Below are 12795 nucleotides of genomic sequence, written 5' to 3'. Positions count from 1 at the left end.
CTTCCAACAGCTTTCATAGGATCAGGAGCGTGACAGCAGGGAGCAGAGGAGCCAAGCAAGCAAGAAAGGAGAGACCTGTGGCTCCTGAGTGCTCTGAGCTCAGCACTCTGGTTCCTGATGGTTGGTGACTGCCATCTCCTTCTGTACTGGCATGGAGCTGTGCAAGGGGATTTACTATCAAAAACACCCTTCCACCTCTTAGAGAGGCGTGGTTTTAGAAGAAAAGGGTGATTTGGATTTTTTCCTGGATGCTCTGCAACGGCAGTGCTGGGATGCTGTAGAAAATGCCAGGAGGGACCATCCAGACCGTAGCTGTAATTCACCTGGCATGCCTTCAGGTTTAGATGCCTCCTGACACGGTTACAGCACATGGCTGGCCGGAAAGCCTGGGAATTCCCAAATAAAAGCCAGGCTTACTGGCTGACGTAGGAGAAGTCAATGGTGTAGATAAGATCACTCCTAGTGAAACACTCCCTCTGTAGTTACTTTGCTGGGCTGCCTCGGTTTCCCCAAGACATTGCAAGGAATATTGGTGCAGAAATGGCCTGGCAAAGCCCTCAGCCAGCTCTAAACTTGCCACCAAGCTTAACTGCTTCCATTTTTGCAGCTCTGCTGGGTATTTTCTTCTCCTGTATGTTTTCTGAGCTACACCCCTGCTGCATTTTTGCTTACTGATTTATGTTAACAAAGAAAAGCAAGCTAATAGAGGACTCCCATCCTTCCTGGGAAACCCATTGGCACTATCATTGCCTACTGCCTTCCTCCAAGGCAGGCACAAGCACAGACCCTGCGTGGGAGTTAGCAGATCCAGAGGACCACTGCAGCAAAAGCCTCATTTGACATCAAAATATGTACCCTGGCCTGCCTGGGGACACCCTTTCTGTCGAGATACTGAAGTCTTGGGAATTGCCAACCCAAAGCTCTTTAGCCAGGTAGGAAGGGGAGAAGCAGTCATGTGCCCGAGCAGCCCTGCAAAAGCAGGCAGAGCACAGCCTGTGGCCGTGCAATCCATAATTTTGGTGGTTTTATTTCCTCAGCACCATCCTGTGCTCTGGAGATGGGAGAGTGTAGGTTTTGCAGAGCCCGGCTGAGCTGCCGACATGTTCGCATCTGTTTCCAGCTACGCCCCGTTTTTTTTGCGGGGCGGGATTTGCCTTTTTCATGGCTCTATTTTTATCCCGCTTTGTGAGGCTTTGCCGCCCTGTGTTTGTAAAAGCTAAAATTCAAAACATCCTGGGGAAGGCTGCTGGGGGGGAGACACTGCACAGATTCCCACGTCACCGGCCAGGGTTTTGCCGTGCACCATCTGGCAGCGCCGACTCCCATGCCACCAGCGCTCAAGCTGAGCCCCTGCACAGGTTCAAGGCTCACAGACCAGCTCTGGCTGCCACCAGGTTTATCCCAACTGCTCCCAGAGGAGCCAAGGGAGATCATTCTCCAGGCTGAGCTGGAAACATGATGCCCCCAGGGAAGGCGCACTGGTGGGAAGGATGCTCAGCCCCACCAGCTCTTAGCTTGCCCTCCCTATATCCGAGCTGAAATTGCTTCAATTAGGGATTGCGGTAAATCATTTTAGCTAAACCTCTGCAAATGCCCTTGTGGATACTCTTTAAACAGCTTACGAAGCTTTAGCTCACTTTGGAAAGGAATCAATTCTGGTCCAATCTTATTTAAATTTGGTTTAAATGGAGTTAAGCAAGTCTGCGCCGGTTTTAATTAAGACCAGTTTGAAACCAATTATGGTAAATTAGTGGAAGCTGCATTTATGCCAGGGTGAGGTTCGGCACTTTGTGGCTGAGGTAGGAAAAGCCAAGTTCGTGTCAGAGTCTGGCAGGCCCCCCCGGAGCAATCTGGGGACATCTTGGCCACTGTAGGTCTCGAGACAGCTCAGCCCATCAAGCAGCCAGACAGCCTGAATGTTCCAGGCTGCTATACAATATATATTTATAAGGGCCTTAATATAGATCCCTAATTGCCTGTCTGGGTTGATTTATAGCGTGGCCATGAGAGCAATGGGAACGGCACAAACTGCCCGTGAGCACTTGGGGTTTCAGCAGGCATTTGCTGTGCTCCGCTTGAGCTAGCACCCATGGGTCGGGGGGACAGATGCTGGCGCTGGTTTAGGTGATGCAAGAAGCCCGCTTGTGTCCCTGGGTCTACCCCAGGCTGTGAAGCCTGCCTCGGGAAAGGATTCGTTAGCCCAGCATCCCAGGATGCAGGAGGATGCTGTGGTCATTGAGAAGAGTCCAGGCTGGCTGGACGGTGTGGACTCATTTCGGCCACGGAGCTGCAATTCCCACCTGCCTTTCGCAGACTGTTTCTACCGACTCTTGTTTCACTGCTCTGATGTTCTCATGAGCCCAAAATTCCCATTTTGTTCCTATTATAGCTGATATCTGGGCTGAGTTTCTTCATTCCTCTGAGCAGGGATCTTTCTTCTTCCAGCTCCCTCCTCCATGCCAGATAAAAAAAAAGGCAGCAGAGCTGTGATGTGCCACCAGCCCCATTCCGGGTATGTTAACAGACAATCTGGCAGGTTACGGATCTGAAAAGTCTCGCTTCAGGGGAAGGGGGAGAGGTGCAAGCTTCAATTAATTAAGCTTCAGTTTTCATAACACTTCTCTCTGCTTGTCTCTCGTGCTTCATAGAAACCCTTCACAAGCTGCTCCTACGGTTCTGCTGAGCCAGGGATGCTGCTGTGCTGAGCTGTAACCCACAGGGCAACAAGCTGAGCTCCGGGCTATGCTGGGAAGGGTTATACGATGGCAAACAAGGTGCCAGCCGCTTCCTAGACATCCTGTAAACACTGAGCAAATGGGAAGTTTGGAGGATTGGGAGGTTTTGCAAGAGAAATGTTTTGTCTGCTTGGAAGAAGTAGTGTCCTTGTAAACCCTAGGTGAAATTTGTTTGAGCCTTTTGCAGCCTGGGAGACTCCTACATGCTGGTTTCTCACCCCCGGCATTACCCCTGGAGAGCAGTGGAAAGGCCATTCCAGCATCGTGTGCTGTGGTGGAAACCTTCCTTAGGGACACACAGTCATAGCTGCTGGGTGCCAGGTGGGCAAGGGATGGAGAAATGGTCCCTTTCGAGTTTGGGCTCAATGTTCCCAGAGGCAAAGGGTGATGAAGTTCCCTGGGGCATGCAGACCATCACATTACACTTCCCTCTCCTAAAAAAACAGGGCTAAGACTTGTTTTTGCTGTCCCAATCTCTCCTTGCTCCCAGCCCCCTGACCCACTGCTCGACTTCTTGTGGCCTGAGCAGGAAGGTCAGAGGTTTGGGAGCGAGTCGAAGGAAGAAGACAGCAGGACTGGAGGCTGGAGGCTGATCGTCCTGCAAATTGCAGCTGTGATCTGATCTCCAAGGTGACTCTGGCTTTTGGACACCCAGCTGACCCAGCGGGTCCTTCCGAGTCTCCAGTCTGAGATGTGGGAGATGTTGTGCCACCTCAGGAGTGCAGCTCTGAGGGTGCTTCTGCCTGGTTTGTTTTGCACCAGCATTCCCAGCCACACGGCTCCAGGGCTTTGTCCTGTGCATGTTACTGCTGGCACCCCAGCGACAGGAGTGTTGGACCTTTTAGGGAGCAGAAAATTTGCTGCCTCCTCTTGTTTCTCCCTTGGGATGTGTTTTGGGATGTGCTTTAGGATGTGTAACAGTTTGGGCTGTCTCTGGAAGGCATACGAGGCAGTGGTAAGGGAGGGAGCAATGGCAGAGGCACTGGGCAAGAGCTGCTGCCTGTGCTTCTGCTGCGAGAGACAAGCCCCAGCAGCAGTGCCGTCCTTGACACTGTGGGGGTCAGAGACACAATTTTTGGGGTCTTGAGAAGGGGGAGACTTCAAAATCAGACCCCATGGGCAAGCTACAATGTTGGTGCATTACTAGCTGGTGGGAATGAAGGTGTGATGTCCTGCCTGCTGCTTGCTCTTGGGTTGCAGCACAGCTCTGGTTTGGATGCCTCAGCACTGCTGACAAAACAGACAGAAAATATCGCTTTTGCAACTTCGGAAGACGGTTTCCATCTGCTCTTCACCTCCCCTCCCCACCCTCAGAACCAGAAAGAAAACCACCGCTTGCTTTTGAGGCTCTGCCCACAGTAGAGGCTGGGGGATGCAAGACTGAGCTGCAGGCAGGCACGGTGGGAAAGCAGAGCTGCTCCGTGTCACCATGCCGGGACCCTGTCTCTTCTCAACCCACTTTTGAGCAGTGCTGAGCAGCTGTAGTGACGACACATGAGGCACGGCTGTATTTTCACACTGGGTACTCCCTGCCTTCAAACAAAAGCACCTTTGTTTTGGAGTGCATGGGCTCAGCTAGATCCTATTTGGTTTTTTGCCCAGATCATCTTCCCTGCAGCTGAGGGGAAACACGACGCTACAGCAAACACTTGTGCTCTGGGAGAAGCCTGCTTCAAAGGCTGGTTTGGGGTTTCGGGTGCACCAAGGCAGGGTGAACCCATGGTTCCAGCGGGGACGAGACACCAGGTTCTGGTCTGGATGACCTTGTATTTTATTTTCCTTTTTCCTTGGCTGTGTATGTTCTCTTGGATGCTAAATCCAAGCCCAGGGAAACTGCCCTGGCTGAGCCCACGTCTGCATCTCTGTGTATCACTGGGACAGGCAGGGTGGAAAACAGCCCAGTGGCTTTTCCATCAGCTTTCCTGGGCTTTGGTGGCTTGATTGCATCTCTAATTGGCTGCTCCATGCTCTGCTGAGTCTCGGTAGAAGCAGACAGGGTACATAAATCAAACTCTTTAGGTTTCCTTCAGCAATCTGATGGAAATACTGGCTGTTCTTGGGATGGGGGGAATAACCTTTGGGGCGCTTGTGTGTGCCAGCTTCCTTCCTTACCATGATCTTTCTATAGGAGAAGTTAAGGGAGAGAGCTCTTCTTGTTGCAAACTCATCTTTAAAACCCTCTCTTCAAACATTTGTTTTGAGCACTGTCCTGCTAAACAAACCATCTCCTCTGTAGTTTCACTGTGGGAAAAGCAATCTTTACCTGCCAGCTACCTGCATTTGTGGGTTTGAAGGAATATTTTTTCTAATGCTCTCTGCATACCCTGAGCTGGGAGATGCCCCTTTGCTAGCCCTCCATGGCTACCCACCCTTCAAATAGTCTTGGACCAAGTTAGCACATTTTACCAAGTGGGTTCCTTGTAGCAGCAAGAGCCGCCCACAGCAGCAGCCTCTGCTCCCCGCCTGCATGTCACAACCTGCAGCACTGTTTGCTGTTGCACAAGCAATAGGAGCTCAACAAGCCTGAATTTATAGCCCTGAGAGGTGCAGAGGGGGATGCTGGCCACTTGGCAGAGGCTATGAGCAGAGGCTTGCCAGCTCTTAGATGCCCTGCATGACAGGAGGGTGCAAAGCATCCCTGCGCTGTACTGCTAGAAATCCTTTGGCCCCAAGCAAAGTGCCTAAGTAGAAAACATGAAAGAGCCTTGCATGCTGGAAATGCATTGGGTCTGGGTGTGTCAGAGCACATCTGAGCACACTGTCTCTCCTTGCCATCTCTGCTCGCCATCTCTCCTCTGCTTTCACACCCTCACCCTTCCCTCTGGCCAGGGCACTTCTCACACCCTCTTTGCTTGGAGAGTCCAGACACTCTCATTACCTGTAATCTTCTGCCTTTGAGACTCACAAATGTGACCAGTGGTAGCTGCTGCCTCGAAATGATACCTTGTCTTCCTCTGGGCAGAAACCATGGCTGCTGCAGAAGCAGCAAGCTGGTTTGTGCCCCAACCCAGCAGGCACTCCAGGAGCAGGGGTGCTCCTTCATGCCAGTCTCCCTTCCCCAACCTTCAGCTGCTTTTGTTACAAAAGGTTTTTGCAAACAGAGAACAAATCAAAAAACTGTTTTTTGGTATAATCTCTAAGCCTGGAGCTCTGCTGTGGTTTGACTGGTATTTTATGCTAGCCCTGGGGCACACTGTATGTGACACTTACACCAAGTGGTTCCTGCTCAGGGGAAATCACATCACCAAGCGTAAACTGGTGGCTATGCCATGACCCAGGATTGAATGTGTGTGTCTGCCACTACATGTATGCTGGATTCAGGGCATCTGTGGCATGTGGGACTGGATTAAAGGCTCTTCAACTCACCAGCAATCTGGTTTTTGGGATGAGCCATATCCAAGGAGACAGGATTGCCTGTTGATCTAGAGCCTCAGTCACCCTTGTACTATCATATACTGAAGCTGAATGGTTCTGGGAGGATCTCCCAAAAAGCCCGTTTCATCCCCACATGCTGCTTCAGGGGCTCGGACCACCACAAGATGCTTTCCCCTGGGGTGGAGAGAGCTGCAGCAGGGCTGGCTCTGGTTGGACTGAGCAGATGTGTTTATACGAGGCTTGGAAATCTTTTCATGTCCCAACCCTCCTTTGCCAAGTGCTGTGAATGTATTTTGGGTGTCTGCTCTCTGACTGAGCCTGCTTTGGCAAGAGGACCCTGGCTGCTCTAATTTTCTCTCCCTTCCCCTGCCGCCTCAGGTACAAAAAGCCTGGAGTGCTCACCCTCCACCCCCACCATGAACTCCTACTTCTACAAGTTCATGATCAACCTGCTCAAGCGCTTCAGCAGCGAACGGAAACTCCTGGAGACCAGAGGAGCCTTCATCATCAGGTCAGAGCATCCCACCAGCCTCACTGAAGCCCCCAAGCACCCCCCAGCTAGGGTGGACTGGGAATGATGGGGTCAAGCAGCCCGAGCACCAAGCTCCCTTGGAGCCAAAAGCATTTCTACAAGCTTCCCTCACTTGCCAGGAGACAGTTCTGGAGCAAACAGGACTTGCCTTTCACATGTCGAGGCACCATATTTCTCGCTCCCATCCCCAGAGGCAAAGTAGCTCCTTATTAAATAGCATTGTCAGAGCCCGTTTCGTTAAGAAACTACTAGACCAGCCAGAGCATGAAGGCTGGTTCGGGCTTGGGGTGCCAAGTCGAGTGAATCCCTCCACTGGCTCGACGTGATCCTTGCGCAGCAAAAGCCTCATCCTCCAAAGCTGTGTGTTTTGGTGCTCTGAGTTGGTAGGTTTTGCTTTGGCTTTTTAAGGAACTGCAGTGGAGGCTGGAAAGCCAAGCGTCGTGGCAGCTGGCAGGGCATCATATTTAATGCAATGAAATCTGGGGCAAGGGACACCAATTCCTCGGCTCACTGGGAAATAATGAGCTTAACGGTTGAGACGAGGTAGAGAAACTGATGAAGAGGTTGGTGGGAGGAGTGGGTAGGACCCTGGGTTTTCCTCCCTTGCTTTCAGGGAGGTGGCATCAAAATGAGCATGGGAAGAGCATGAAACCCAAGCCATGCTCCCATAGGAGAAGAGAGCTGCCTCTTTGAAATTGGAGGGGTACCCAAGGTACAGATGGGGGGTCCCCATGCGATAGAAAATAAAGCATGCAGGGCTCTCGAAATCTGCTAAGCCAAGGTGGGTGTTGAGTTGTACCTGCTTGGGCAGCAGTTTGTGCCCAAGTCTTCGGGCAGCCCAAGTCCGTGCCAAAAAGTTGCTGCCAAATTCATCCCGTGAGCTGTGAATGTTGAGGCAAAGAATGGCAGGTTGCAAAAATGAGTTGAAACACAGGCAGGGCAGGACTGCAGCCGGAGTTTGGGCTGCAGTGCAAGGATTTCAGAGGTTTCCCCCACTTGCATTAAATTTTAAAGTAATACATTTCATTCCCCCCAAAAAAAAAATTCTAGCTGACCATATGTTTTCTTGCTTCTGGTAGAAGTCTGGAAATGTTGAGTTTAATTATATGGGGATCTAAGAATAAGACAGAAAATATCCCTCCCACTCACAGTGTCCCCTCTGTTCTCCTCAGCCTGCGCAGCCCCTGGTTTGAGCAGCCCTTGGCAGGGGGAGCAGCCTATTCCTTGTTAGGGGAGCAGGGCAGTTAGAGCACTGGTGAGCCTGGGCAGGGTCCCATTTAAAAGCTCACTCATATCATGGCCACCTCAAGTTCTTCCCTCCGGCTCTGGCAGGATAAGCCTTGGCTGGCAGAGCCGGCTTTCCCAGCAGAGAGCCGGCAGTGTGGTGGGACCGGCTCGCGGCAGCTCAGCAAGCCAGGGCTTTTTACAGTGACTCATGCCCTAAAAAATCTGGTAAAGGAAAAAAAAAAAAAAAAGAAAGAAAGACTGTCCTTTGTCAAGTCACATTGGGGCTCACATGGGGTAGATGCAGGTCTGGAGCCTCTAAGTGGTGGTAAGCCATGCCCTCAGGTACTAGTGATTAACTCTGAAACCTACTGATGGTGTTGAAGTGCTGGTGTTAACTACATCTCTCTGCTGCCTCCAGAAAAAGCAAGATGGGAATAGAGGAGGAAAGCTTTTACAGGACTCTCTGGAAAAGATTGATATCTTGCTGAGAGACCCAGTGAATGTGGGAGCACCGTGGTGCTATTTTTAGCCACTTTTCAAATTGAAGCCATATGCACGTTCCCACGTTACATCCCTCCCCTGTCCACAAGCCAGCTCAGCTGTTTAGCACAGCAGGGTGAGAAGCCAGCCTCATGTTTGACTTGGGAGATGCTGGTGATGTTTCATCCTGGGCTGGAGAACACGAGGGGGATGCTTGAGAGACCAGGACAGTGTGTGTTAAAGCGCAGTCCTCCCCCACCACTGGCACAAGCCCTTTGCTCCCTTTGTCCCTGTTATCTTCCCCTCCCCTCTGGGACCACCACTGCCCTTTCTGCTGCCGGACAGCCCACGAATGGCAAAGCATGGAAGGAAAATAGACCTGTTAAGTTTAGGCAATGATTTCCAGCCAAAGGATGGGTGCTCAGGGGAAAGGGAAATGGGGGACAGGGTGTTTATTAAAGCACAGCACAGCAATTTTCCCCATCACGTTGCCAGTGGGCAGGTTCAAAGGTCCATGAGGTCAGGCAGAGGCTCTATGGTTAAAGGAGGTTTATTTTGTAACACAGCTCAGGCTTGTTCATGCCCAGTTGCTGACTCTGAAAGGACTTTAGTCTCTCTCCTGATACATCCTCGGAGTCAGAGGTTATGGTACATTGTGTGCTTGGGGACAGGAGTGCAGTTTGAGCAGCGATCTCTGCAGGAGCCTGTGGAAGCAGGAATGTTTCTTGCTCTGCAGGGATGTGTGGTCCCTGAGATGCAGAGAGCTGCACCAGTGCCTGCTCGCCATTGGGAGATGGGTGGGAGAGGCACCGACAGCCTTGGTGGACAGAGGTGGGGCTGTGATGGGTGGGTCCCACCATCAGTGAGCCCAGTCCCAAGCTGGGTATCTTGAGGTGGTTTGCCAGAGAAGGCAGGGTGGAGCTAAATGGAAACACAAACTGCCTTTAAAGTAACAGGCAAACAGCTCCAAAAGCTTCTGTCATTTGTAAGGAAGAACCCAGATCATTTCTTCTCCCTTGCCTGGGACCACAGGGATGGGGGTTAACCCAGCACTGGCACATGGTCCATCTGCCAGTGCTGCTGGTGCATTCAAGAGGCACCCTTGGAGGTTCCCTTCTTGATCTGCCACCTTCCCCCGTGGGATCCAGCATGACATCACCAAGTCAAACCATGGTGTGATGCCTCATCTGTGCCACCACCGAAGGGGTCCTCATGGAGGGAGAGCCTATGGCCATGGCAAAGCTCACACACTAGGCTGAGCCCCAGCAGGAGGAGAAGGGAAGGAAAGCATCCGGCGAAAGGCTCTTCAAGGCTCTTCAGCACTGCTTAGATGCCTCATGAATGCCTGGGAGAGGGACCCTCCTTGTGAAGGGATGTGCTGAGGGAGCTCCGGTGGTACGAATTACCCAGAGTCCTCCGGAGCAAATCAGGATGGTCACCCGACGAGCCCATCACCATCTCCTGTAGAGAAAAGCCATCTCACACTTTCCACCCCTCTCCCCTTGAGGAACTGGAGAGGTGGCAAACCTGCTCCCATGGTCTCTTCCAAGGATTTTTTTGGCTTGACACCAGATTCCTGCATCGCAGCAGATGAGAGTTTCCTTTGGGGGTTGGTTTCACTCACTGTCACTTGTGACTTTTTTTTAGGCTGGAAGCCAGTAAAGTTATTCCACCTTCGAAACTCAGGATTCAAAGCGCTGCTGCCTTCTTTCGAGCCAGGCATGTTTGTGCTCAAAGGTGGCTCCCAAAGGGTTTTGGAGGCAGGAGCATCAGCTGTTGCCTCTCACCTTGATGAGGTCTTGACCCAAGACCTTCCAGCCTTCTCACTAACTGGGAGCTATCTGCCCTAGCTGGCACGTGGCTGTCCTGGACTCAACAGAGCACTTAAGCAAGAAGTGAATACTCACATTCGGCTGCTGGCCTCCTGATGATGGCTTGGCGCACAGAAAAATGCAGATGAGCTTCCAAAGCATCACATGGCTCCTTGGAGAGGCACAGCCATCCTCTGGGCAAGGACCCCGTAGAGGGAAAGCTGCTTGGCCAGTCAGGAGGCAGGCAGCAGAGCACCGCTGAGCACTTCAGCCCACACCAAAGTTTACAGGCTGGATTTAACGCTTGCTTGTTGGTACCAGCGCTATGGGATTGGGGGGTTAAGTGAAAGGCTAAGCCCTACCTCCTGGACCTCAGTGTTGCTGCTCAGAGCACAGTTTGAGGATAGTGCTAGCTGCCTGAGCAGCTTGCTCCCCTTGGAAGGAGCCATCTTCACCCTGCTTGTCCCTCCCCGGGGCCAGGTGTGCAGTCCCCATGCTGTCCCTAGGGTGTCTGAGCTTCAGGAGCCAGTTTAGCTCACTAAGCCGAGCCTAGCACCAAAGCAGCTGGCTTTTTGCTGCTCTCTGAGTTGGAGCAGCTCAGGCATTTGTGGCTGATGTACCTTGCCAGGACAGCAAACAAACCCTCTGGGCTACAGGATGTGCTCGAGTGGCTGGAGACGTCCCTGTATGTGTTGTATGCAGAAGCTTTGAAGTGCAGGGCTTAACTTTTAAGCCTGGAGAGGCCATTTTCTCACTGAATGGTGGCACCCTGGGGCACGAGAGGATGCCTGAGTCAGCACTTTGTTCCCTAGGCAGGGGCCTGTGCACAGGGGTTGTCTCAGCTTGTTTTGTAGAGCTGTTAAATAAAACTCCCCGCTGCCTAGCACCTTCTCACAGGGCATTTTCAGATGTTAAGCTGTATGGAAGGGTCCCTGGGGTGACTTTTCAGCCACATCCCACGTGATGCACGAGGCAGGGCTTGGCCCTTTGACTGGGGATGGTCCTTGGCTTTTGGGGTGATTTTTTAAACCCTTGGGGGGTGGCCAGGAGGGTGGGCTGGTTCTCCATCCATTCTGGAAGATGTAGGCTGGAGCGGATAAGGTTATTCAGCCAATTTATGGCATTATCCAGAGAGCTGGAGAATCCCAAGTCTTGTGATGGGGCCACGGGTTTAAGACTCCTGCAGATGGGAGTGGTTCACCTGGCTGGAAATCCTCCTTTTTCCTTGAAGTCTCAAAGCCCTGCCAGGATGAAGCCAGTGGGGAGCTGGATATTGAAGAGGGTAGAGCTGGGGCCAAACATTGGATGCATGAAGGGCTTTATGGTGATGCCCTTGGCATGGGGCTGGGGTCGCCAGTCCCCTCTTGTTGGGCAGAGAGGGGGCTTTTCTCCTCTGAGAGAGGCTGGGGCTGGCCATGCGCCACCTCTTTCTCCCCAAAAAGTAGGGTGGGGGGGAAAGCAAAGTGGGTTTGAACCTGCTAACCAGGATGGGGAACGGGAGAGAGGGGGGACCAGAGGGCCGGCATGTCCTGCGGAGCACAGACATCTGATGCTCTTGGCAGGCAGGCAGTGAGGAGCATGCTAAATTGCTTTTTGCTTGGCCTGCCTTAGCATTCCCAGGGCCGTGCTCTCTGGAGCAGGGTGGAAGGGGGAAGGTGGCCTGCCAGCATCCCAGTAGGGAGGGCTCTGGGGAGGGAGTGGGATGGGGGTTTGGCCACAGGCTCAGAAAGCAAGGGATATGCTGGAGATCCTGTATGGAGCTGGTGGGTGTCTGCTTTGGTGGTAAGGGGTTGCCAAAGCCCCAGGATGCCACCATCCTGCAGTGATTCACTGTCCTCTGTCCCCATCCTGGCCCCACCCCATCCCATCCTTAACCTCATCCTTTCCTCCTGCTTCGCTGTCCCACCTCCCAGCTCATCACACACCCCTTGCCAGGCGATGCTCAAGAGCTGGGGCTAACCAAAATCCTCCTCTTCTCACAGGCCTGGATGTTCTCGGGCTCCTCTGGACACAAGGTTTGCTTGGCCAAATATCTTGATACCTCCCCATGAGCTGGATGCTCCCAGGGCTGGGATGCAGGATCCCCTCCTGCTCCTCCTTCCTTCGGGTGTGCTGATGCCACCCCCGCCCCCTCCAGTGCCAAACCTGTTTCCCAAAAATCCCTCCACCAGCAATAATTCGGGGCTGGGGGGAGCACGTGTCACCTCTTCCTCTCTCCCACCCTCCATGCCGCTCCATTGCAGAACAAAACTTGCATTTGTTTTCGCTGGAACCATTCAGCTTGTACTCAGCGAAGTGCAAAAAAAAAAAAAAAAAAAAAAAAGAAGGGAAAAAAATGCAGCCCCTTTGATAAACTGTGATATGAACTCGGGTAAAATCCAAACAGCTGTGAGTGCTACAAGGGAAGCTTCTGTGTCAGGAGGCAGTGAGCCTGCGAAAATACACTGCTCTGCCTGCCAGGATGCTCGCTGGCTGCCTGCCCTTCTGCTTTAATGAACTGTGTGCACTCCACCCCCTCCTCGTGCCTTGCAGAAAGGAGGAACTGGAGAAAGCTTTTTATTTTTTTTTTCCACCCATTTGCAAAGCAGAAAGTGAGGCTCCCTCCTGCCCAAGGCCCCAGCTGGGCGCAGGGCGA

General features: G+C 52.4%; 1 protein-coding gene across 2 annotated transcripts in view; it reads left to right on the top strand.

Annotated features, from left to right (window-relative positions):
• The window catches only part of VAC14 (VAC14 component of PIKFYVE complex), a 66087-nt gene that overhangs the window by 35990 nt on the left and 17302 nt on the right, over positions 1–12795 (top strand). For both annotated transcript variants that reach the window (XM_075101803.1, XM_075101804.1), the window contains exon 14: positions 6489–6621. In XM_075101803.1, the coding sequence (XP_074957904.1) occupies positions 6489–6621 (133 nt within the window). The remainder of the gene's footprint in view (positions 1–6488; positions 6622–12795) is intronic.

This window comes from Phalacrocorax aristotelis, chromosome 8 (genome assembly GCF_949628215.1).
Source record: "Phalacrocorax aristotelis chromosome 8, bGulAri2.1, whole genome shotgun sequence".
Taxonomy (NCBI): domain Eukaryota; kingdom Metazoa; phylum Chordata; class Aves; order Suliformes; family Phalacrocoracidae; genus Phalacrocorax; species Phalacrocorax aristotelis.
The sequence above is the reverse complement of the archived record's forward strand: the minus strand, read 5'-3'. Positions and strand labels throughout refer to the sequence as shown.